This window comes from Bombus impatiens, unplaced genomic scaffold, assembly GCF_000188095.3.
Source record: "Bombus impatiens unplaced genomic scaffold, BIMP_2.2 scf_1293, whole genome shotgun sequence".
NCBI lineage: Eukaryota > Metazoa > Arthropoda > Insecta > Hymenoptera > Apidae > Bombus > Bombus impatiens.
The window spans coordinates 24290-50816 of NT_177712.1; the positions used below are offsets into that span (position 1 = coordinate 24290).

Here is a 26527-nt window from a genome sequence, read left to right on the forward strand (position 1 = left end):
TAGCCGCGGAGAAACTGCTCCGACGGAGTCAGGATGGTTCACTTGCTAAAACTAGCTTAATCGGTTGTTGTCACTTTACCTCTCTTTCATGAAAGCATCGTGCAGAAGCTATCTGAACCATCGCTATTACCTGGTTTTATAATAAATACCGTTTTCGAGATGAAAGGTTTTTAAAGACAAACTATCCGTTCCTTTATGTACGCCGCTGTACATGACGCTTTTAAGAAGCAAAACGTTATTTTAGAGAAGGACCAAACCGTCGAAAAGTATAATGGATCGATTAAAAGCTTTTAAACAAAATAACATATAAACGAAAATGGTCGTTGAATGTTTTATGATTTTAAAATAATTTTAACAAACCGTTCCCAAAATACATTTATTATGCAACACCGGGTATTATCGCGTCTGCAGTTAAGATTAACGTACAAATATTTTATCGTGTAATTTATTTGAATTTTTTATAGTATAAGAGATTTGCTTTGGAAATTTTTATTTATAAAAAATGTAAACATATATGTATATTCCGTCAAGGTCCCATAAAAGTCGAAAATGGCATATTCGGTATTTGCAAAATATGAAAGAAATTGTTTTTGATGGTTTCATAGTATCATAGTTGTTGGTTGCTATTTGGGATTCGATATGTGTTATATGTATATATATGAAAATGTGTATTGTGAAGTTGATTTCGAATATTGCGTATTAACGAAGTACAACAGTTGTGTAAATTTATATTAAAGGGAACTATACATTTATTTCTTGCATTATTATATTGCACCTATTATATTACGTTGTTACACCTATGTTCCGTGTATAGTTGTGCGCATATTTTAATACATTAAATTTGCCTAATGTTCTCTGTTCGTATAGGTTTCGTGTTATCGTGTTATCAGTAAAATTATCGTCATTAATGTCATTGCATGAAGTGGTATACTACGCAATCGTATGATGTTAACCCAAATCGGATAAGTGATTATTTATACGCATCTGTTAATTACGTTACTCTGAGAGTGTTATTTTATTCGTTAAATTTCATTTAATATTTACATCCTCTATTTATCTGCTCCTTCAAAATTAATTATTTTAAATTATACGCGATAACTCTGCAGATAATAGCTCGTTAATTATAAAACAACCACCAAGTTATTTTCCGACGACACTTTAGGTTATTAAAAAACGTGAAATCATTATTCTAACGACAATAGGCGTTCGAGGGTGAGCAACTAGGTATGATATTCAATTTGCAGACGAAGGTCAAAATTATAAAATTCCATATACGTGAGCGAACTTTAAAATATATTTTCGTGATTTATCATATTTATGAAACATGACGTATGACACATGAAACAACGAAATCATAAATATTGAAATTTGTACGCTTCTACGACTCCTACTTTCATTTCGTCCTAGTTTTGAAAAATGCTTGAATGCTGCAGGGAAGTTTGAAATTTTATAACTAAGAGAGAATCGATCCACAGAGTACAACGATATTAAAAACACGTCAGCAGCGCAGTTGCTATTCACCATAGGACTAGTCAAAGGACTATGATAAAACCGAACATGTCCCTATTAGAAATTAAAATCATCGATCAGTTCCAGGTGTATTCTTGGCATGCGGCAAGTACAAAATGCATCTAATAAACCTACCGATCTTCCAATTTTAACGAATCAGCGAGACTTTCGTCATTACAGCCGTAGATATTTGCTCCATATAAAATAAAGATATTCTTCGCAATTGTGCTGTAAAATTACAAATTCGAACAACAATGTCTGACGGAGGAAAATTAGAAAATCATGATTGGATAAAAGAGCTGTTCTATATCGGTGACAATGAGGTTCGATCGTGGCGCAATATGACGATCGCGGTAACATCCCCTAGCACCTCTTAATATTCGTGCATGCGCGCCAGAGAAATTCTGTTAATTGCTCGATACCATTCTAATGAGGCCAGGTTATAACCAGACAATCCAATGGGCATCGTAGCTTACGCCGATACCCGATGATTTCGATAGATATCGCAGTCGAAGGCTGCACTCTGTACCATCGACCTAAAACTGAGCGGATTTTGGTGAAAACGTGGAAATGGGGACTTCGAATTCGTACAAAAGTTCGATTTCGTCCGGCCTCGAAATTAGAACAATCTTCGTCGGTTTGGCCATTTAGAAAAATTATATTCTGCCCGCAGAGGCTTTTAATTCATAAGAAATTCGGAAAAATACGATATTCGAATTTTTCACGTAGATATTCTCGCTATACTTGCGATCGAGCGTTCGTTATTTCATTAATAAATGTGCCTGGTATTTTATTCGTGATTTCAGACTCATACAACGAATTGTAGAAACATTCCAGGTTTTTTTTCATTTAAAACAGCCGGTGCTTGTAACGTTCAAATTTTAGCTCGTTTCATTGTTACCTGAACTCTATTCTACGAGCGGTCCGAATTGCACATGGCCAGAATTTATGCTCGAAAATTCGCTTTTCGTCCCGGGGATATTTGGCACAGAATGGCACGTGAAAAAATAACACTCGAATCTTATGATCTCACTACTGTCGTGATAACGTTGCTCGGATTCATATTAACTGTTTAATTTTATACGTTTAGCGTAGAACCAAAGGCGGAAAGCATAGGAAAAGCGAAAACTTTGCAATTGTGAAATAACGCAAGAATTTTGCAATCGTATAATAAACGATAATTACAACATCAAAGTGTTTGTAGGTAGTCTTAAACTTTTAATTTCTATGAATTCCGGGCGCAACAATTTTTTAAGCTCAGAGAAATATAAAAGATTTGAAGCACGTGGATATTCAGGTACATTCCTGTCCAGATAAGCGTCCAAACATTTGGTAATTCCGCGCATAGAATCATCGATCATGCCGCTGGAAGCTGACCATTGTTCTTTCGCCTTTTCTCGCTCTGTTTCTAACCGTACGTTGGCAACATGAAGTGAAGTCTATGACATTGCTTCATCGACGGCGTAATAACTCAACAGCACATCTTAACCAAAATTCATCAGCCGAATTGCGCCATTTGATTACGCAACTTCGCCCATGCAAACTAATGCTAAGTATGTCATATAAACAGTGTTTCTGATCGTGTTCTTGGTTATTCGAGGCTTTCGTTAAACTTGGCTGTGAATTTGTAGATAAACTTATAAACGACTTTTATCGTTTATCGAACATAGTTAATCAATCAATCTCAAACGTGTTTATCAGATAAGAGAATTGTAAGTAGTAACTAAAACAAGTATTAATTGGCATCCGTTGATAGTAACTGAACCAAGTATTAATTGGCATCTGTTGATGTGAATCATGTTCGAATTGGATTTAATGATAAATGTCGTCGTTTGTTTAAGATAAAGCATAATTTGTTTAAGATAAAGAGATATAAATATTTACTTTTCGCAAAGAACAATTTAAATAGGAATTATTGTTTACAGCGATTCTCATTTCACGATAAAGTCTGGCATTTTTAAACGGGCAAAGTGCAGGATTTCGTAAAACAAGAGAAACAAAAGGAAACATTTCAGAAAACATCAATTGTCAGGGTAAACGATGCTACCAATTAAGTTGCAATTGATCGGAGCGAATGGGATGCGATTGCACATAATCCTTTGCATTAGTTGTTGACGTTCGTGTATTTACTCACCCTGTTCCTGCGCCCAATTGATAAGGGACGGTACACGGGCATCAAAACTGGAATAACAGTTCTCAAAGCGTGCAGAGGAGTCCAGGCCAACAGTCTCGTAATTGGCTTTAACTCCGCACAGTAATGCCGTCGCGCATGCCGACGATTCTCCGACTTGGGCGTCCATGTTATACGTCTAAAAACCAACAGAGATGGTAGATGAGTTTTAAATCAGTTTTAAATATCCGCTATATTATAGGAAAGAAGATTATTCTCCGTAAAACACTCGCAACCAGGAAGAACATTCGATTCGGTAACGCTCGAACGCGTACACTTAATTGTAAATGACAATGACATAATTTTTTATTAGTGAATCACATACTTTCATTAGTGTAATTCAATTAATATGAGTCACATTTCAAAACGATATATATTTTAGATCTGTCGTATTCGAAGCAATGAGTCACGGTAACCTCTAGTACGATCAATATGAAAGCGATAAGAAATATATTAGCGATAGTAATACATACAATGACTACAGCATCGACCAAATAATGCTCTCAACATCTCGAGCGATGTTGTATTGATTCTTTATTCGATATCGAATCAGTAGAGATATTAAATATTAAATAATAAAAGTTAGATATTAAAATATATTAAAGGTCCTTAACATCATACGTATAAATATCTGCAATTAGAAATAAAGAAAAGGATGGAGAATTATTCAAGGAAATAGAAATAATTTCGTATTCATCGAAGAATCCTTCCGAAAAAGAAAAGATCGTTGCTAATCCATTTGTGTCTCTTCATCTATCACGATAAAAGGAACGCTGCTCTTATCAAAAGTAAAGCAAACATTTCACAACTGACGCAACACGAGCTCTCCATGGGTTGCCTCATAAATTATTTCGGACGTTCGTCGAGCGCATTGTGCGTTATGATAATCGGCCTTTCTTTAGCGACCACGTTGCGGGAAGTTGGGAGGTCAGAGACCACATAGTGGAATAGAGAGAACGGAACCTTGGTGTACATAAATCTTGATGTTATTATCCGTAGAAGGCCGACCTTGAGTAAAATAGTGCTGACATCCGACAGTTTTCTTATTATTCGAAAATTGTACGAACCAGTCGATCGCCGTACGATTTAAGTAATAATACGGCACTGTTATAACCCAGATGTCTGGAAAGGTGCGATTTTCCGGTTCTGATAACGCGATCAAAAGGCTAGAAAAGCGCTATTAATATACGGTACTTTGATTCTCTCTCTTGCTTTGCGAATCACAAATGATTCCAGTAACAAAGATCGATATCAATAACGAATACGATATCAGTACTTCGATAAGATAAGCAACTACCTATAAAACTGGACGTCATCTCTTCCTCATTGGTTTTCTGTAACAGTGATTACGAACGGCAACGTTATTCAAGGATTTATTACCGACAACTACAGCAATATTCAAGATGGAATCATTACGAGAGCGCAACAAATTACTACGTCAAAAGTTTTTTGGAGAAAATGAAAACTTGCACTCCGAAGTGGATAGTCGGATGTCTACAAAACCAAAGTGAGTGCTTTAACATTTCTTTGAGAGATCGGTTTATACCTAAATGAATATTCTTTGATGACACGACAACATTGAAAAGAAAACAAAAAACTAGGACCGTAACGGTCGGTCTTCAGCGAAAATGATCGATTTTATTTGTCAGCGGGGAGGTGTCCTCGAAATGGTTTCAGGAAATACGAGAAAGCGGTATATTTTTTCTTCGAGCGGACACGCCAACGGAAACAGTAACATATACGTGTTCAGATATCAAATCTTTGATAAACGTGACTTAAGTTAGGCTACGTGTGAAGCGTCAACGGCGCAATAAACGTAGAAACCGCTTCGCGTGATCTAGAACGGTTGTATATTACCAACGTGTATGAAAGTGCAGGGAGCACGGTCAGCACATGATATATGCATATTTACCGGCTGAGAATTAACATTTCTATGCTGAAATTAATTTTACGTGCCAGTTTATGGCTGTATGTCGCGCGAGGTGTCTGCTTATTGCACTCTGAAATATTAAGGAGGACCGTGTTACCGTGCGGCTATGATTTGGAGAAGTTAAACGGAGTATAATTTCGCTTCTCGAGTATTGAGCTAACGAGAGATGTATATATGTTTCGAATCTTTCACTAAGAAAGAAAAGACCAGTAACAGTTTACAACCACATTATTAAATTCGCACCATAGAGGGGTAAAGCTTATCGGAATTTTTCTCTTCGACAATTCCCCCCGATTTCGTTTATCATCGAGAATATAGCAAATGATAAGAACAGTTATAGTAAAATAAAACACTCAGCCTCTTTCCTAAACCATCGAACTTCACCCTCTTCCAATTCACATGCGTATTTTAAGGAAAATTTGCAGAAAATTCGCGACTCGCCCTGTCCTTCGCGAAAAGAAACATAAAATCTCCGAACCAAATGACCGTCCAGTTACATTAACCAGTTCATCATATCTTCGTATTAATCGTGGAGGAAGAGGAAAAGATTCGAACTGGCTAAAAACAAAATTGACAGTCCCTCATTCCCAGACGCAATTTCGTAGCAAACGGTCTTCTTCCCTCAATTGGACTGGATCGTTATAATCGTTGCTCGGGGATTTATATTCCCGACGTCGAGACAGAGGGAACAGGGGTTGGGATTAGTGGTCGGTACAAAATGTTTTCGAGTTCAAAGGAAACGCGACGAACTGCTATAATACCGGTAACTCGTTTCTCTTTCCCAATGAACGTTTGTTTGGTAATGGGCGGTAGGTCCGCGCGCATTTATGACTAGTTTGTAAGCACTTTGCAACGGGCTTTGTCAAGCAAGACCCCGTTATTCGCGTCCGCGTGCACGAATTTGCCCGACTGCGCGCCCATGAAAGCGTGTCTCTACATTCACCTAGGGAAGAGTCTTTCAACTGGCAACCTGCTATCTCCAGCCGTTTAAAAAGCCCTATCCAGCATCGTTGGCTGACGTTTTGTGTCCCTCTTTCGTTCGTTCTTTTGTTTTTCATGTTCCGCCACCTCTCTTTTTCGTTTGCTTTGCTACGTGTTTCGAGCGATGCGCAGGTGGTTTTTACGGTTTTGGAACGATTCAGTTACAATCGACGCGTAAAATCGTCAATGAATTGCATGGATTTTTATTTCCTTTTTAATGATGTTTATTTAATTGAAGAAAATAATATTTTCATTCCTCTTCGATTTTGTTCGATGTTATGAAAGAGGTAGAAGGTTTAAACAGCGATGCATAATGTTATGCATTTGTTTGTTCACAAGCTGAGCTTCGAGAACGATGTTAAGTATCTAAAGGTATAATTTATTTGAGTACGGTGTTGTAACGAATGAACTCTGACGTAATAATGTTTATAGCTAAACGTAAGCAGTACCTTTGCTACAATCGTGTACCAGAGATAGTAAACATGACATAAGCAATAGAATAGATGTAAATGCACGTAAATACATAAAACGTAATCCCGATTTAAACTAGTAATATCAACTTGCACATTGTGCCGCGATAACATCGATAGAAATCGAGAACGATATACGGTATATGTATGTGTTAAATATGGAAATTAGATGTCTCTGAATTTTGTAATAGTCGGAAAATTGATCTCTTAGCACTACACGCGGCAGAGTAATTATAATTTCTAACAAAAAATTGAAAAAATTCGACAGAATTTCACAACAACGTACTAAACACAGTGTAAGCAAGACGCAGAATATATCTGCATATATAAAAATTATACTATTGTTTCTTCACAGAGAGAAGTCTCTAAATTCTGAAAGCACGTTGAAATTGGTTATGCCTGCTGGAATTTCGTTTCAAGTACATGCTGTTCTTCCGTACGAGGATTCAATCCTACACAGACGTTCGCACATAGATGCACGCAATTCAACCAAGTATATAGTCTTTGACGCGCGCATTCATAGAGTTCTAAGTTCCAAACACAACAACCATACTTCTCTCTGAGAGTACACTCCTACTACAACACGAACGCGCATTGTAAATGCGATAGTAATTGCCACCTGTTTAGGAACATCGTGTCACCTGCAGTTGTAAAATGTGCCATTTAGCAGTACGACAATTAAAAAATAACGATACAATCGCTTTCACGAAAAGTATTCATTGCAAAAATAGCGCGGTGCGCTCGATCTCGATTCTCTCGTGGGAGTATCGATTGCAGAATCAACTTCAATCACCTACACGACATTTTTTTATCGTCACTACGTTTATTTTATTTCAAACATAGAAAGAACTGTTTAGCAAAACACGCAAATACAAATTTTTAATCTTCTTCTATCATCGATTAAAGCAATCAAAGCAAGCTCAAATAGCAAAGTACCATTATCAAACCAACGTTTCGTCTTTTAAATAATTAAGTAATAATTAAGAAGTCGAGAAAGTCTCACTCGATTCCCCGACAATACCCATCTCTATATCCGATTCGTCGTAGTATCACGACGTGTTACTTGGTGTTCATCGTGTGAAAATGGTGGTAATCGCGCATACTAACTCCACCGAACACGCGACTGGTTCGATCAGCTCACGCGTACACACGTTTACAAGGAGGTAGGAGGGCAGCATAGTTGTACGATAAAACGGTCGAGCCATTACTTGGAAGTTCTTTAGCCTGGGATTGCGATCTAAGTTAAAATTAAATCGACCGTCGGATGATACGGCGGACTCGTGCACGCTCATGTGCGCTTCTCTGTGAACGTAGATTGCAGACGCTCTCTCCACCAGCGAGCAAGATTTTCCGTTCGTAGCGTGCACCTTTCGTACGTGAGCGGAAAGTACGAAACAGCCTAATACACTTTGGAACGAGGGTGAGGCTCTCGCGACAGATTATACGCTTTCGCGCCTTTCCAGCAGAGGCAAACCTTTCGAATTCGCGCGCCGGAAGTTGCCACGGTGCCCAAGAAATACAAGTTCCGATGCTTTCGTTTAGATCTCTACAAGTGTACTCCCACAGCTGTTTCCTAAACGTTCACGGAGAACTCGAGCTTGTACAGTTCTCGATTGGTTGTGTTGGGTTTTGGAAAGTTAGCGCAAGTATAGGTAGAACGTTGGAAGTATTTTGTTGGAGAAGTGCTGAGTTGAAAGATTCCAAAGTCCATTGCAGTCGAAATTTCTATTGGATAAATCATCGTATTGCTACTATCGAGCAAATATACTAATTTAGACGATACTATTAAATACCATTCGGGAAGAAACTTATATCTTATTTAGAGATAAACTACGATACACAAACACCGAGACAATGTTCATTCGTTGAATTCGCGGCCGCATAAACGTCGAAAAGTTTCTTGCAGAATTGTGCTTAGTGTCGACCTTCGCCTCCTAGAGACGTTATTTGTCGCGCGTCTGTGGACCGTTGTCCTGGCAAACGAGCTAGCCAACTCTCTTCTCCAGGTCCAAAATTTTACGAGCAACATAAAAACCGTCAACGTGCAACGTCGACACCGAAATTGCGGATACGCGCTTCGTTGCGGCGTTTCGGTTTCATTCTTTTTTCTTCTTTTTCCTTCTTTTTTCTGTTTTTTTTTTTTTTTTTTTTTTTTACCGGCTTCCTACCATCGCGCCGTATCGATCGACGAAATTCGGAAACAGAGAAATTTTTCGACGGACAAAAATATACGCGCGCTAGTTATTGCGAATCCGCGAGCCCGGGTGCGAACATGTACAACGATCGTAAAACAGAATGAGAAGGGTTTTCGAGCTGTGTAATTCGCCGCTTAACAGGTCCTATATTAGACGGACTAGAATTGAGTGGAAAGAACGAATTACGGCATTGAATTTACATTGGAATATGAATCTCCTAATTAAATACCGTTCGCTCGCGTAACGCCGCCGTGTCGACGCCATAATCGAACGAATAAATTGTTTCCACGCGGAATACGAATTGCGTAAACTGCCTCTGGGATATTGAATGTGTATATCCGCTGGGAGGAAGTTTGAAACAGGGTTCGTAGAGAAATAGGATAACTCCCAAACGATATGATTTCGATATGTTGAAAATAAGCTATGGGAGGTTAGTTCGCGATACTATTTTGTCAATTTTTTCATAAAAATTTTCTACAATTTTCTATGTATATTTGAACTATGTTCCTCTTGGAGTACATTTACGTCTACGTATTTGCTCATTCGTTACGAAATTAAGAAAAATAGTAATTCTTTAATTTACGTATATTGTTTTTCTTTTTCCTTTTTTTAAGGGATGAGCCTGTCAGACCGAGTTGTACAATTAATCTGGACCCACATTCGGAAGTATATAACATGAATCATAAACGAAGAGGTATCGCGTTAATCTTCAGCCACGTCAATTTCAAGAAACTGGATAAACGAGTTGGTGGGGAAAAAGATTCGAAGGAACTGGAGCAAACATTAAAGTATCTTGGCTTTGACGTTCGAGTTTACTACGACTCGAATGTTAAAACGATATTGTCGACGGTGCAAAACGGTAAGCACACATTTTCCAAAGTCTTGAAAGAAGCTTCTTTGAACTGGTTCTTTGCTCGACACCGTAAGTCATTTTGAAGTGATGAAAAATGAGCGAACGGCGTTATAAATGAAATTCCACATAGATCATTAATTTATCTTGAATCAATATTTGAAAATGATTTATTACGATTTCAATCATTTTATAAATTATTTCCGTTAGAATAACGACATTACGTACAAAATCTGACGCGATCCATCCGATAAGACACGAAAATAATTTTGTCTTGAAGCAATAAACTTGCAAATTTCCTCTGCTCATTGAAACAACGAACGCGTGACAGAATTGAAAACAAAAATAAAACCGCTCCAGCAATTTGCAATTGGTCCCTCGATGCTGCCGCGTGAAATTGCATGAAAATCATTCGCAAAATTACGATAAATTCCGGTAGATCGTTTCCGCTTTGAAATTTTTTATTCGAAGTAGCAGACTGCGATGTGAGCGGGCTGGGGATAACGCGATTTGGAGCGCAAACCACGTTTTATTCGTAGCCGGGGACAGGTTTTAATCATTTTTCTGCGCTGCTCGTTAAACAGCGTGCAATCCGTGATGGCAAGCGGAGACGGATAATACGTGAAATAATTCATTTTGACCGTGACTGGGTAACGAATCGCGTATCCATTATTTGGGTAACGTCACTTTGATGTAGTCCGCCATAGTCCGTTTCGACCGAAAACCTGATTCTGCTGCGATTGCCTTCTAAATCGAAATGTTTTCAAACCCGCTGAATTACCTCAAACGAAAAGAAGCATCGGTTTCGACCGTTCGATTACGTGTAATTATAAATGTATCCTGCTGACTGATTATACACGCGTATAAAACATTTAAAGTTTAAACGTATACAATAGTATTATATATATGCATTTCCTCTCGAATTATTTATTAAAAATACAAAAAGAATATTCGTGCGAATATCGTCTGATTAAATCGTTATCTTTTTCAAATTGTTATCTATCGGCGATTTTAATATTAGTGTCTTTTTTCAAATCGAACGAATATTATTGATTCACTAGTTATTTCGTATGAAGGCTATATTTGAACAATAATTTATTGACTATCTTCGTGAATATATTATAAATAACAAACACGTATAATATTTCTCACTCATGAGGCTAAGACTAATTTAAGGAAAGATTCTTTATGCGGAATACTACATGTATAATTCATGGAACAATTCAATTTCAAATTCCATTGTATTCTTCAATTTCATTGTGATCTTCAAATTCCATGTAACGGCACACACCGTGTAAATTTATACGGAATCCTCAACAGATTTAAACAGAGGCCGTGACACAGGCGTGGAACACTGTTTTCCAGTGAGCACATTCGAAACATATTCGTCGCGAACTCGGCAAACCGATGTTCCTAAATTCGCTTAGCGTGCGGGGAGCCGTAACGTGGCCATAAAATTCGCGTGGCTTGGCGAACGTTGGAACCTTTGCTCAACAAATCGTCGGTAAACCGTTTGAAAAGAGGATAAAAGCGGAAGCGTAACTGTCCATGAAAAGTCACCAGGAACCGTTCTCGTTCGATTCATTCTTTTCCTTTCCTCTTTCTTCTATTTATCGTTGATCCATTCAAATATTGACACAATAGGCGTCACCACCGTGTTCGACATACATTTATCAAACGCTTTTGTCGACGTCGAACAAAGATGTTCTTACATTGTCGGGCAAGCGTGAAGCTCGTAAATCGTGCGCTCCTGAATCATCCATAGATCGCAACAAACGTTCTGAAGGGTTTCATTTAAAACGCCTTTCCATGGTAGGATTATCCGAACGAATTTCAATGAACGGCTTGGCTGCAGTCCGCGTTTTATGATATCTGTATCGCTCCTTTCGTCGGGTCGATGGGAAAACGATAAATCGTCTACTAAATATTTTCTTTACTCTAAGCAGGTATAATATATAATATTAAATGTATATAGAACGATATAATTAAAAAAAGAAAGACAATATTTATGAATTGTACGAGGGTCATATACTATTGAAGAAGCTGTTGTCTGAATGATCAATAAGAACGCGATGTTCGAATAATGCTTGTAATCTTTCCAAGAAGGATTAAGTATTCGACATGATAAAAATTCTTGAAAAGAGTTCAGTGACCTATAACGGAAGATGATTCATGCACTCAATTTCTTGCTATTTTAATCACTTAACCGTGATTGGGTCTGTGGCGCCTGATTTCGATAAAGTTATATTTGATCACGTGTAGCTAAGATCATTATCGATACCTGAAAGTTTTAGTGATATCGGCAACGTTGCGAGTCCCACTAACGAACAATTCAAAATCAAGCCTATTTCTTCGATAGATATTTAAATACCTTTTTTAAAACGAAATATTCGTGTTAATTGGTTAAATGATTGTGAAAAAGCGGATCGTGGAAATTTGTTATCGAAGTGCTGTTAGGGAATGGAATTAAATTTATTCGTCGCAAAAATATTGATGTATAACTGGCCTATGAAAATTTGTTAGGTGCTTTGAATTCTCTGTCGCATTTTTGTATCGCATAATTGTATGGTAGGGGGTAGAGTCGATGGAATTTCGTAATACAAACGGGAATATCGCTGAAACAGTAATGGGAAAACAATAGCGTTAATAATGGAAATGATAAATTAAATATTTAACGATGATCCCAGCATTTTCCCATGTTTGTCTGACTTGGTTTCACGAATAACATATTTGCAAGCATACAGTAATATTTAAATTATTGATGAAAATATTTATCGGTGTAATAATAAAATAGCAAAAAGCTAAGATATCTAAGATCAGTTTTATTCCTTAAACTGAATTTTTAACATAAAAGATCTCGAATTTTTGTCTCCTTATGACACACAAATGTCAGATAAAATTCGTGTCACACGCAAAGGGAATGCTGAAATAGACTCGAGTGTTTACACGCGATTTTCTCGTCGTTTTCCAGTCCTCAAACCTCCCTTACAAGACATTCCCATTTGCATGTTTGATGCATAAAAAGTATCTCTGCCTTCAATTTTTCCTCCTATTGAAACTCACAAATTTCGAATAAAATTTGCATTCTCTAAACGTTTCTCCGATATGTACATAGTTGCTGTTAGTGAAAAGCCGTGAATTTAAATGAAATCTATTTATTATTTTCCGAATTTCTTACTTTCAAACAGATTTAATGCTCCGCTGTAAAATATTTTCAGTATTCACTCAACAGATCGCAAGCAGATCGTTCGTAAATATCCGAAAAATACTTAACCTGTGGATCGACTCAATCGCGATTATTCTCTCTTAAATTTTTGCTCCAAAGAAGAAAATAAATTTTGATGGATTAGGTTGAAGTGCATTTTTTTACAATACGAGATTAAAGGCTAGTGACGCAAACAAAGAAGAACGTGGACGGTCGATAAACATTCCTAAAATCTACAACTGCATTCAAACTTCATTCATCGACCAAATCACCGTTCCCTTTCATCCCGATAGTAAACCCACCCTGAATCGATCGAGGATAAATTGACAGAGACTGTTGATCAACCTCGAACAGGGTTTCACGTTTTTTTGTTTGGAAAATTTTTATATAAAAAGGATTAAATAGCGACAGTGGTCTATCAGTGATTCTCGTGAAAGTCTTTGTCGAAAGTTTGGCGAGGAAAAAGAAGAAAGGATAACGGAGTCTGTCGTCTCTTGAACATGATTGTCCGAGCATGGATAATGATGACGTCGATGAATGAACGTTACGAGAAGTTGCACAAACATCTTACAATGAAACGAGCTCATTAAGCTTCCTTCTGCCAGCCAGGTAACCGGTTTCCACCAAGATATAACTAGTAGAGACAATCACGCAAAATATATGGGCGTATGCGCGTAGTGGAGCAGAAAGTCGGATGATCGCGGAACTTTATAATAAGCGAGGAAACTTTTCATACTCCGTCGGCCTGGGATGCGTCAAGAGATAGTCGAAGACAAAAGTAACTGGACAGACAGTGGAAATAGGTATGAATGAGATTTCGTTTAAATACATCTCGTTTACAGAAAAATGTAAATATTAATTTCAGTTATGTACTAAACAATCTATGTACTATAAAGACATATAGTAAATGAAACTCCAATTTGTGTATACGACTAATACAAGTACTAGTACTTACACTATCTGTCTGCTTACTTTTGTCACCGACTGTATTTCATGTACCGTTTATAGCTAGTTTTTTCTTTTTTCTTTTTTCTTCTCTTATCTGCCTTGCTTTCCATGTCGTTCGTTTTCGTATGATTTCCTTTTTCTTTTTTTGTCAATTTTGAAGGCAAAGGACGAGAGTTAAATTCTACTAGATATTTTATGCACTCTACATGTTTGAAAGTCTGGGGTTAATAAAAAATGAGCGTAGCCTGTAAACACGGAAATATTTGCAACGAAAAATTTGTATTTAGAGCTACGGGCGTTTCGAAAACGCGTATCACGTTACGTACTTCGTTTCTCGATTTTATTCGATTTTACTTGATTTCAGCTTAATTTGCCAATACATGTAAAATTTACATGGATTATTAAAAGCCGATGGCTTGAGTCAATATTTGATTTTTTACTTTTGAAACATACAATGAAAGTAATAAATTCGAAATATATATAAAAATGATAGAAATATGTAGAGAAGTATTGGATGACAAGCCAAAAAAAAAAAATTGCGATCTCCCTCGATGAATGTTGCTGCCGTTCGCAGACATTTTTTTTGCACGATTTCATCAGCGACTAAAAGTTCCATTTCAACCGGCAGAACGGGACTTTCAATTATTCCGTGTCGTTACAGTTATCGGGAAATTTTTTGGCCAGTCGACAGGTGTTTTGTAAACGGCGTGTAATTAAACAGGTTTAATGATCGCTGTTTTATTCGACCGCGCGCACGTTGGCCACGACTGTGCGAATGAAAAATTGCCATTGCACTATTCATACGATGTCGCCAGATAATACCGTCGCCAACGGAACATTATCAGAACATTACGCAAATACGTCCACTGTTAGTTCCAAATGGGCGATGAGCTGTTTCTTGCAATTTGCTATGTTGATTGTGTTTTGCCTAATGACAATAAAATACATTACTGGCACATCGAGTAGAATATTATATTTTACTGTCTCGTTAGATTAAATTTAAGTGAATATAAATGTTAGCGAATTATATCTGTTGAAAGCTACAAAGGATCTCGTTTTACTCTGTTTTGCAATTATTGCATTTTTTCCATAATTGAGCAGTAAAACAATTTCCCAATTAAGCGTACAAAAGGTAACCAGCGTGTAAAATGTACGTATATGCGGAACACGTTTCAGTTGAGTTCAGGAAATCAGCGATGTGAACGCGGTATCCAGGATCTCAATTTTTTTCGTGAGATCGTGATTTTGAAAATGGAAATTTGAGGTACAGTATAAGACACTTATATTTCAGAACGTCGCCAGAAATATCTACGTATAACGAGCTAACTCGGTCGAATCGGATATACCGATTTAATTTTTACATATCGTGCAGTAGTACGGAAGCAGTAGCACGTATCAACGATACGATCGGCAACGGGGTTGCGAGAAACTGTTTTGAACGCGTAGCTGCGTAAGCTGTTCGATTATATATTTTATAAAAGTTGCTGTCGCTATTTTTAATGCTTCAATTTCTGGCACTGTGCCATATTAGCTCAGCTTCTATTCTGTGAATTCGATTGGACTCTGAAGAGTTCAGAAACTTTTTCCATCTAGCCACTCGACGACGTTGAAATTTTTGCTTCTCAATCGGCTATTTGTACGATGGAAATATCAATAATAAAGCGAGTATCGCACGGTAGACCGTATCTCATTATGATCGTGGTACTTTCCGTTAATATAGATAGTTATTGTAAAATGTTGATCGAACTGTGAATAAAATGTTTAAGTGGCAAATGTTTCCATTTGTGGCACTGTTCTCATATTCTAATGATAGGATAAATATACATCGTACATCTTGTAAAATTCAGTATTAAACATAGATCTTTGTGTATCGAAATCTAATAGAGCTACGAGAAGGGAAGGATGAACAAACAGTAAAATGCTTCACAGTTTCATGAATATTTTAAGAACACCAATTTTCTCAAGTATCCTCTGCCCCCATTGAAGCCACGCAAACAGAGTTTTGTTCGACTAGTACAAAAGTCAAATAAAAACAAATTTAGATCTTAACGCAATGAATAGATACCTATATCGTAGGTGTATGTACCTACGTACACTCAAATGACGATTTAATTTTCCACTTTTATATTACTAGATGTTCTTTTTTTATATCAGTGGAGTGTTCTAAAATTTGACAAAATACGTAGTTACAACATTATTTTCAAAGGAATAGATTAAGAAGAAACGGAATGTGAACGAAAGCATTAACGTCAAGGTGGAGCTGCAAGATAGTTTGAAATTGATAGTTTGAAAAGTACAATGGAGAAATCTTAGATGCACAAAATATTTCAAGATATTGCACTACTTCGTGAATTTAATAATTTCGTCATCTCTTCTTTCTTCAAAACGAGTCGACAAGAATACTCGAGTGAATCTGTTATTTTTCTTTTCATCTGCTCTCGTTCGTAAATAAAACTCGGAATAAATAAACAGTTTCATCTTTTTTCGGCCGTTTAGTCGGCGCGGTGCGCTCGTATCGTCGCGTTTGGATTCGATATCGGAAGCAAAAAACAAGCGTATACGCGACTTCTATTTGCTGAGCAAATAGCAGTTCCGGCGCTCTTCGTCGGACAGCGCCCGCTGAAAGGGTAAAAACAGGCTCGGTAAATAGTTAAATATCCCCGTTGAAATTTGCCCAGGGTGGTTTTTAATCCGCGACAGAGAAGAAGAAAGTTACGCCTCGAACCTGATTAAAACAGCCTCGTGATCGACGTGCCGCCTCCGTAGTATACAGGATGCGCAGTTTAAAATCACACAGTTTAAAAGCTAAGGATAATCGCACGTGAATCGACGTTGTGAACGAGGTGAAAACGTTCGAAGCAATTGCTCGTAGCGCGCATAACAATATCGGACGCGATTTAATAATTCAGTTCACGGCCGACTAGCTGTTTCATAGCTCGGCACGCGTTAAGGCTTGTCCATATTGGCCACGTGCCAATGGATGTTTAACAGAGGTGTAGGAAATCTGATACTTCAAGTTATGGATGGTTAGTATCAAATGCTGTTAGCGAAGTAAAGGTTATGATGTATCGGTTCTGCTTTGATTTTTGATTGAGTTATAGGTAAACCAGAACAGTCGATTTAGTTTCAAAGTATTCCATTTTAGTTTGCACTTATTGTTTACGAAATAAAGATTCATTAAATAAAAATTAAAATAACCTAATGGAAATTTAGTTTAAAGTTGCTTATGACAAAACGATATTACTAGCTGAGACTCCATATGTAATAGTTGTTTATATTACGTACGATCATTTTTGTAAATAATTTAAGAAGCAACGATAAACATCATTAGAAAAACAGTATTCTAATGCTTTCAATAATAATAATTTGAATGAAGTTTGAATTGCAAAGAGAATATTACACTCTCCCTCCCTCTCTCTCTCTCTCTCTCTCTCTCTTTCAATATCTCTCAACGATATATTAAACCTTCAATTTCGGAATATTTCTATTATTATCAGTCAATGTTATATCTCACAAACACGAGCAGTTATCATCGCTTGATAATCGTATTAGCTAGAAACGCCGATAATCGTATAATTAATGTACCGACGATAATACGTAACATAAACCAAACGAACTATAGAACAATGTACTAAATAATGCTGTGAACAATTACAATTTTCTCTTCTGACGATTATAATTTGAAACCGCAAATTTTAACGATTTGAATAATATTGATGAAGAAACAATGAGACAATTGAATGGGTACATCGGTGTGTGTTACTCAAACACTAACACACGAGCAACACGTTGGTTTGTTTAACCATTACCGTAATTGTTGAAAGTTTCATGAACGTACATAATTACATATCGATGCTGAGCCTCTACAATTATAATTGATAAGTCATGCTTTACCGGTGTAAGACGATCAAAAGGACCAAATAATGTCAAATATCATAGGCAAAGGAACGTATTTCTATCTAAATGTGAAGGAAAAGGAAATAGAGTAATTCAAAATTAGAGACAAATCCGTTCAGTTTATTCGTTGGCTTTGAAGATAGTTATCGAGCTACAAAAGCGCACGAGAAACGTAGCTTCTCTGCAGTTTCATTCTTCTCTTGTAGATCTAACACGGTGGTCATGCCACAATTTCCGGCGATCGGGCATAATTTTTACTGTCCAAGCTCGGATAAACTTTACTCTGCGAGTAGAAACGAAAAAATTGGAAAGCAGTTTTCAAGTATCTTTTCGAAGTTGTCCTTCACGAGATTATCGGAAGTAGCAAAAGAGAAGTTTCGACGTGCATTCGGGGTGCAGCATCGAGAAATCGCTTCGACAGTGGATTTTGCAAAGGACGACGATAAAAACTTCACATAAACGGAATTATATGTTGCAATAATATTATGGGAAAATGGAAGTACTTGAATTAATTTCTTTTACCTATTTATCTACAAACAAAAGAAAATCCGAATAATACCTGGAGAAATGGAGAGAGTAGGACAGTCAGTGATAAAACGTATCCAGTTTTCTATTCGCGAGCAAAGAATTTTGTTCACTTTGAACATCTCTGATGAAGATATGCAGATGCAGTTTCTTAAATAAAAAAAAACTCGCTATGCGTGACTCGAAAACAAGATCAAACAGAGTATATATTTATGAGCAGAATTCATGGTCGAAATATTATGTTAGTATTAGAGTGTGTTTGGGCACACGTTGAAAAATTTAATCATTTACGTCCATCGAAGTTGTACGATTAGACATATCGTTTCGCCGTTCGATTTAAGCGAATTTCGTCAGACATAGCTCTCCGTTTTTTCCCAGTTCAAACGCTTGCCATGCATTCAGGCGATTTCCAGACGACTGAAAATGAAGCATCGGGTGCGCATCCGTTCGATGCCTATCTCGCGTGCTGGGTTCTCATTCAAAGATGCGGAAAGATCCGCCGCTAGAATCTTTCAGCTGCCGAAGTTCTCGTTTTTCGCTAGATACCAAAAGATCATTCGCTTCTTTCCTTTGAAACGATTGTGTAATTGTATGTTCGACACAACTTATAATTTTCACTCAATCGTGAGTTACGTAAACGTAGAATTTTTCCAATGAAAGAGTTCGATTTAAGGTGTGACTGTGGATGTGAAGTGTGATAAATGTTTCAATTTCCTGCTGCAAGAATAGTGGAATTGTTAGGTGAAATCGGTTCAACGAATACGTGAGAAACTCAAACGAAATCCTTTACGTATTGCAATGAAATTAGTTTACGCTTTCTTTTTGTTATAATATTCGTACTCTATGTATCCTTTTAAATTTTAATTCCATTTTATTCACTTTATTGAAGACTCTTCTATACAAACATATGCAATTTCATATGTTTTAGTTTGGATTAAATTTTTAGCTGAAAGAATCAATAGTACGGCTGTTCCGTATTTTTCACCTGCTTTATGTTTAAGAAGTTCGCGAAATTGGTCTTCTGTTACTTTGTAAATTTCAACTGTTTGATTCTACGCGCTTTCTCTTTAAACACGTTGGAAACCAGCACTTGCATTTCACTAAACTTTTTAACTTCCATATAGTCTACTAAGTAGTATATCTATATGCACCTGAATTCCCTGTTCAAATTCACGATTAGATGAACTCGCTATACCATTCCACGAAGCTTTCCCATCCTTTGATTCTCTGACTCTCAAACTCGATCGAATTCCTTTGCACATTCCATTGTTTGATTCCAATGTCTGACTTTACTTAAACTCAAATGTGTTGGTATTTTGATTCGAGTGTGATTTCGAAATCCATTTCTAAAATCCACCAAGTATCCGTTTGATCCTCGTTTGAAATACTCATTCGAGATATTCGTTCGTAGGAAGTACTGCGAATTCATACATTCGCAAGCTGCAAGAAATTTATCAAACTCAACACTCGACCATTTTACTCGGCATAACGTCATATATACCATAAAAAATGTTTGGTATCGTCCTCTTCTTTTTAACGTATCACTTTGCAACGAAACGTGGAAATACATATGTATCGTTCTCAAGCGAAACGACGAGTAAAACAACGTAATAATTCCGCGCCAAGAGAGCCTCGTTTCCCATTTGATCGAGTTGATAACGAAAAATAGCAAACAGCACGCGAACGGAAAGCGTACACGAAACGAGCTATTAATGATCCTCGTTGGTGGCAATATAATTACAGGAATTTCACAGGAACCGTGTAACCCCCATCACGTTTGAACGTTTATCGGAACGGACAGCGAGAAATTACGTAAACTGTGCACGTGGAAAAACGTGACCGGCACCGGCCGGATAATTATTTGCATTCCTTTTCCTATAACTGACGCTCCTCTTCGACATGGTGTGCTCCTGTCACCCTATATCCCGTTCTCTGTCTGAAGAGTGGCTCGTTTGCTCGTACCAAGAACCCTGTTTCAGCGATTGCCTTTAACGTCAAGCTTGCTGAAATGTATGCGTCCGCGAATAGCCACAGCTATACCGGTTGTCTCAAAGAGACACGTTCAAATATCGTATTAGCTCCTGAATTGAGAAATTCCGTGGCTTGTTTAATATTTCTCCTTTCACGATATCCGTCAATTTTATCTTTGGTACGATAAACACACATACACACTTTTCAAATTATCGAAATTTTTTTTTTATGCATCCGATTTGTGCGATAGCTTTCTATAAAATATCAATCATTTTAATACACATTTCGTATTTCGACAAAGCAATATGTAAATTACTTTACGTATATTTGCACAACTTCTTGGTTTTTAATAGACGAAGAACACGTTTCGATGCCGGTGAGACCAAGTATACGTTCCTATTCCGTTCCATTGGACACGTATCGATCATAAGCCATTCCTACAAATCACGCAACGCCCTCTATAAATAAGCCCGCATGCACATACATATCCGTTCACGCCTCCAACAGAGTACTAGATTTGCATTCGCCGAGAAAGCATCAACTGACACCGGTAATAAACTTCTGAATTTGTAGCATAGTAGGGCGTATTGATCAGTGGAAAGGGCATACCGGTTTCCTCCTAGCGGAAGTGGATGTTGCTAGCGGATATTGTTAGTAAGAGAGCTCTGGTATCGGGTTATTAGATGCGGTAGGGAAGAACAGTCTCGCGTTTACCCTCGCTGCGAACCAATTACCTCGAAGCACATCCTATTTCGTACGTTTGCGCATCCTTTTGTCTACTCAAGATCGTTCTAGTTGGTTTCCTCGTGGAATACTTTGACGAGCGACCGCGTCCGATTCCATAATTAATTCGGACTGAACTAATTCGTTCGAATTAATTAACGTGTCCGGATGGATCGTGACGGAGCAAGCGACGAAGTAACGAGCAAACTTCGGTTACAATGACGCGTATAATCGTCGAAAGCAAGTTCTTTCGAACGCGAACGGTTCACCGGCTGCTACGTCCTCTGCGCTTATACACGGGCCGGAGGATCGTACCGAAGCAAATAGCGCGTGAAATCGCCCCGCTGCTGTTCGAGAATGAATTATACGGAGATTTTTCTCCGCCTCCCCGCGCTAATTCTTCTCCGCTCCCGGCGCTTATTTGTTTAACCTGGCAGGCAGCCGAGAAAATTGCTAACTTCGCGAGCCATTTCGTAATGGAATTATTTTGTTCTTGTTTTCGGTACGCTCAGTCGCTTTTCAAAAATATGGTATATCGGAAATCTGAGACTTCGAACTCGCCAATTCGAGCGTTTGGAAATTTGAATGAAAATTTGAGAATTGAACAACGTAAAGGTTTAAAAATTTGAAAATTCGTTTAAGAAGACATAAAACATGTAAGGATAGAATTAAACATTTTCCTCAAAAACTACGTTCTTAAGAAATCTAAACACACGAAAAATGTATGTAAGAATGTAATACTGTAAAGAGTTAATACGTACGACAATATCGCTTGACGCCTATGGTATTTCACAATTTCCCACGGCAAACATTTTGGCGCTGCAAGTAGCGGTAAATTGTATACAGGAAACGAGTGGAGGACGTGTTTATACGTTTGTCCTCAGTTCGCGAAGTACCTTTTCCAACGGTAGCATTCCAAACAACTGTACCGAGGAAAGGGAACAGTATTGTGCGAAAGAACGTTTCAACTTCTCTGGAACTTTTCTTGCTTGCCCGTAGTCCTGATGGACATTGCTAAAACGTGTCAGCTGCATCTTTTAGTCGTTTCAAGCCTGTTTTCCAGACACAAACGAATTATCATACACGAAGACCACGATGAAAATTAGTTTTCTAACCGCATCACGCGGAAGAAGGAGAAAAGGCGGTAATTTCACACACTTTGGTCTCTATAACGACGAAAAATTACAGAAAGTGATAAGAGAAATATAACGTGTGATTAGCTATTAAAGTAATTAACCGATAAAATTCGAATGGGATGCAAATATTTTTGGATAATATTTTTTAGACGTATTTAAAGTAGATAGTAGTAAAATGTGGCACGATTGCATTTTCGTCTTTTCTTCCCGTTATATTTTAATCCCGTATTATCTAAAATTCATTTCACCCATCTCTTTCTAAATCTCGGCTAAAAAGTTAATTACCTGAATAGTTTTGCAGGCTTTTATGTGTATTTCAGAGTCACGTTATCACGCGGTATATACTAGCAAAATTAAAAAGTAGGTTTCGCGTGCGAGAGTTGCGAGGAATATTCATGGAGGTGAATATACAAGTACGGTATTTATAATCCTTATAAATAAGTTTTGCAGGCAGAGCAAAAGTTTGCATAGATACAATTTGACCACGGATGTTTACATATTTAGAAGAAAATAGGCGCAAAACGGTGCAGGCCATGAAATATAAAATGAAAAGATATACAGGGTGGTTGGTAACTGGTGGTACAAGCGGAAAGGGGGTGATTCTACGCGAAAAAGGTCGAAAATATAGAATAAAAACTTTTTTTTAAATTTTTTTTTATTTTTAATTTTTCCATCGAGACAACGATCTACAGTGAGATCCGTTATAACGTACCGCACGCGTACCGAACGAAAATTCAAAGTCGATTTTCTCGAAAACAGAACCTTAAACGAAAAATTTTTATTCTATATTTTCGACTTCTTTTTTCGCGTAGAATCACCCCCTTTCCGCTTGCACCACCAGGTACCAACCACCCCGTATATTATTCTATATTTTCGACTTCTTTTTTCGCGTAGAATCACCCCCTTTCCGCTTGTACCACCAGTTACCAACCACCCTGTATATTACAATTCGAAACAAAGTACTTACTCGTAAAGATTTAGTGAGTGAGCCATGTGACGTTAATAATTGATCTCGTTAGATATAATTAATTTAATTGTTAAGTGATTTAATTATTATCTAATAGTATCGGTATTTTACGTTCCTACGAGAGTAAAAGAATTCAAATTGGTTCGAGTAGATCGGATTTAAGTAGATTACTTGATTCTAAGATGATTTACGGATTTAATAATAATAGAATACATCGATAGTAAAATTTTAATGAAAGCACAATAAGACAGTAGATATTAAAAATAATACGTAATAAAATAAATACGTATAAGAAGGTATATTTCTGCAATATTGTAGAATCTTGCAACGAATCACACGTAACATTCATTGCATCGCTATATAAAGAGCTAAAAAGTTCGCGAAGAGTCGATAAAGTTAATTCACAAAGAGGAGAGCAGTATTGCTCGGGAAGAAAAATGAAATCCGCTTAGTTTTACTCGATGATTCGGACGAATTGTTACATCGTTAAACAGAATGAAACGTTTGTATGCCATAGAATTGAAAATGTAAAGAGAAAAAGAATCGGCCCGTTAAATAGTTAAACTGTTTAAGTTACCAGTTCGTATCTTCGTAAATTTCATATCCGAAATGGCTATTGATTACAAAAAACAAGCAAAGATGTAATTCTTGTAACGCATGGTTCTGAGAAAATCGAATTACAAAGATCGCACATATTTTACTTGAAATCAAGGAAGAAGAAATACGAATCTGAAATAATTAAGAAAAACGTAAAGGAAGAAATGACTCGAAAATAGCTTGAGTTGAATTGCTTTGAAATTCAAAGAGCAAATCGAAAGGTTTGGAAAGTTCGTTTGGTGAACGATTCGATGAACGCGTTTGAATTGTTTGCAAAAGTGATTTTCAAGTCTGACGGTGTTTGCTATGGTAACACAACAGTCAAATCGGAAAGGGTGAGAGGTTAAACGAACAATACGTGTCGTCGTTAACCTCTTGATTTGCTTGCGTATGACCCATCACGGTAAACAGCTCGGTCATTGCTATTGTGGACCACACTGAATTAATTAATCCTTTTATTAAATCTAGTGCGGAAACTCGCGCACCGCTCGAATCTATAACGCGACGCATACTTGTTCCGTGCGGTTTCCAAATTTAACACGAGGATTTTTATTTCTGTAGTTTCAATCATAGATACCATATCACGGTCCGTAGTAATATTATTAATTGATGTACTTGAACAAGATAATTTCAAACGATACGAATAAGCCAGTAGAATAGTTTAAGTCAACATTTACGATTGTGAAAATAACTAACTGTAATGGAGAAGTAGAATTTTGTTCTATTAGAGGAGACAACTTATACTGAATCCCAAAATGAAAAGTCTAGCACGTTATCGACTATGCTGATTTGAATCGATGAAAAACGAGCAAGCTTAAGCCTTGAACAACATCCGACAACCACGGTTACCTTAATACCTCGAACGTCTCCAAGTTCCAAACACCTGTAGAGCTTACTTGCCCGCTATGTCTATGACAGTAATCGTCAGCGAATCTGATACACGTATCGCGATAGTATCAAGACGTAGGATAATCTAAATCCACAGAAATAGTAAGCTTCCCAAAGACTACGTGATTTTCGACAGTGAACATCGAAATGTCGCATTGAGCTTCGCTTTCCCAATATTGTTCCCTGTATCAGCTACTCTGGCAAACAGTCCGAGGCCGTTATCACAGGCACCACCGAATTAATTAATCCTTTCATTAAAGCTGCTGCGGAAGACCACACGGATGCCGACTGTCTGGTCGTAGCTGCTATGTCGCACGGAGAATCGGGTGTCCTGTATGCAGCCGACAATGTGTATCCAGTGGAAATGCTTTGGAGCCCTTTCCTTGGCCATCGATGCCCCAGCTTAGCAGGCAAACCGAAATTATTTTTCATTCAGGTCAGTTGTCTTTTATCAATTGTAGCTTTCAACGTGATCGTCTGTTGTCATTAATGAGCTTTAGATCGAATATCTATTAATATCGATGTACTATATTGGTGATCTTTTATCCGTTTTGCATAAGCTGACACACGTGCAAAACAATGATACGTTACAGTCCTATAATGATACACGATTATTTGATTAAGCGTTTAGAACGTAGTATCGGCATTCTGTCAATGACAAATATTCAATTTAAACCTTGCTAATGAACGTGCTTCGCTTATTGCTAATAGATATCCTGAACCGCACACGATTCAATATTTATCCGTGAAAACTATTTGCCGCTTGCGAGAAGTCCCATGACGGGCATGAAATTTAAGCCTTAACAAATATTCAGTCGCTGGGTAATCGATATTTAAATTATACGCACCACGGCGTAAAATAGATGTTATCATAGAAGAAAATTCAACAACAGTCCATACTGAATTTATTAGCCGTTAAAAAAATACTACTAAGTAAATTGTAGAAATTGTAATAACACACACACACACACGCGCGCATATATATATAGTCGGAGATGAAAGAACACCGGAGTCTTTGGAATTTTGGTTAATCCCGCAACATTGTAACCTAGAGTCTACTATAGCTGTAATTAAACAATTGCAGTTATTCAATCCGATTGTAATTGTTCGAGAGTTGTGATAATGAGATTGGGCTCGAGGCGACAGCCAGTCGCCGAACGTAGCCGCGGTCACGGGATGAACGCCTTGTCTAACAAAGGCATGGAATAATTCTATAGCCCTCCTTGAAAAGGAAATAGTTGTAATTACTCGACAGTAAACATTCCAACGGTCTCTGTCCCGTAGCTCGCCACACGCAGACCCTATTCTTCGAGTAAGATGATTGCCAAATGTCGATGCGTCTCCGCAGTACATGTTCAGCTAGCCCGAGGGCCTGTTATAAATCTTAAGATTTAGCCAACTAAAGTCCTTCAAACAGACAAACAGTCTTTGTCCCAACTACGGAAAAATAGGGGAGACCTATTTTTCAACGAGCGGCGTCTCCCACTAGCAACTTTCCCTCGCGGGTGGCTAGCATCTTTTTCTAACCACCGATATGGAGATTGACCAATTCGCAGCAACGCCAC

At 37.6% G+C, this 26527-nt stretch overlaps 2 protein-coding genes across 2 annotated transcripts in view; one reads left to right on the forward strand and one right to left on the reverse strand.

Annotated features, from left to right (window-relative positions):
* LOC100747027 (alkaline phosphatase, tissue-nonspecific isozyme-like) overlaps window positions 1–26527 on the reverse strand; it is a 188662-nt gene that overhangs the window by 19978 nt on the left and 142157 nt on the right. Inside the window, exon 4 of the mRNA XM_024371415.2 lies at window positions 3644–3818. Coding sequence (XP_024227183.2) covers window positions 3644–3818 — 175 coding nt within the window. The remainder of the gene's footprint in view (window positions 1–3643; window positions 3819–26527) is intronic.
* The window catches only part of LOC100746075 (caspase-like), a 37899-nt gene continuing 16360 nt past the window's right edge, over window positions 4989–26527 (forward strand). The window contains exons 1-3 of the mRNA XM_003493778.4: window positions 4989–5186; window positions 9870–10114; window positions 25223–25398. Of these exons, the coding sequence (XP_003493826.1) occupies window positions 5083–5186; window positions 9870–10114; window positions 25223–25398 (525 nt within the window). The 5' untranslated portion in view covers window positions 4989–5082. The remainder of the gene's footprint in view (window positions 5187–9869; window positions 10115–25222; window positions 25399–26527) is intronic.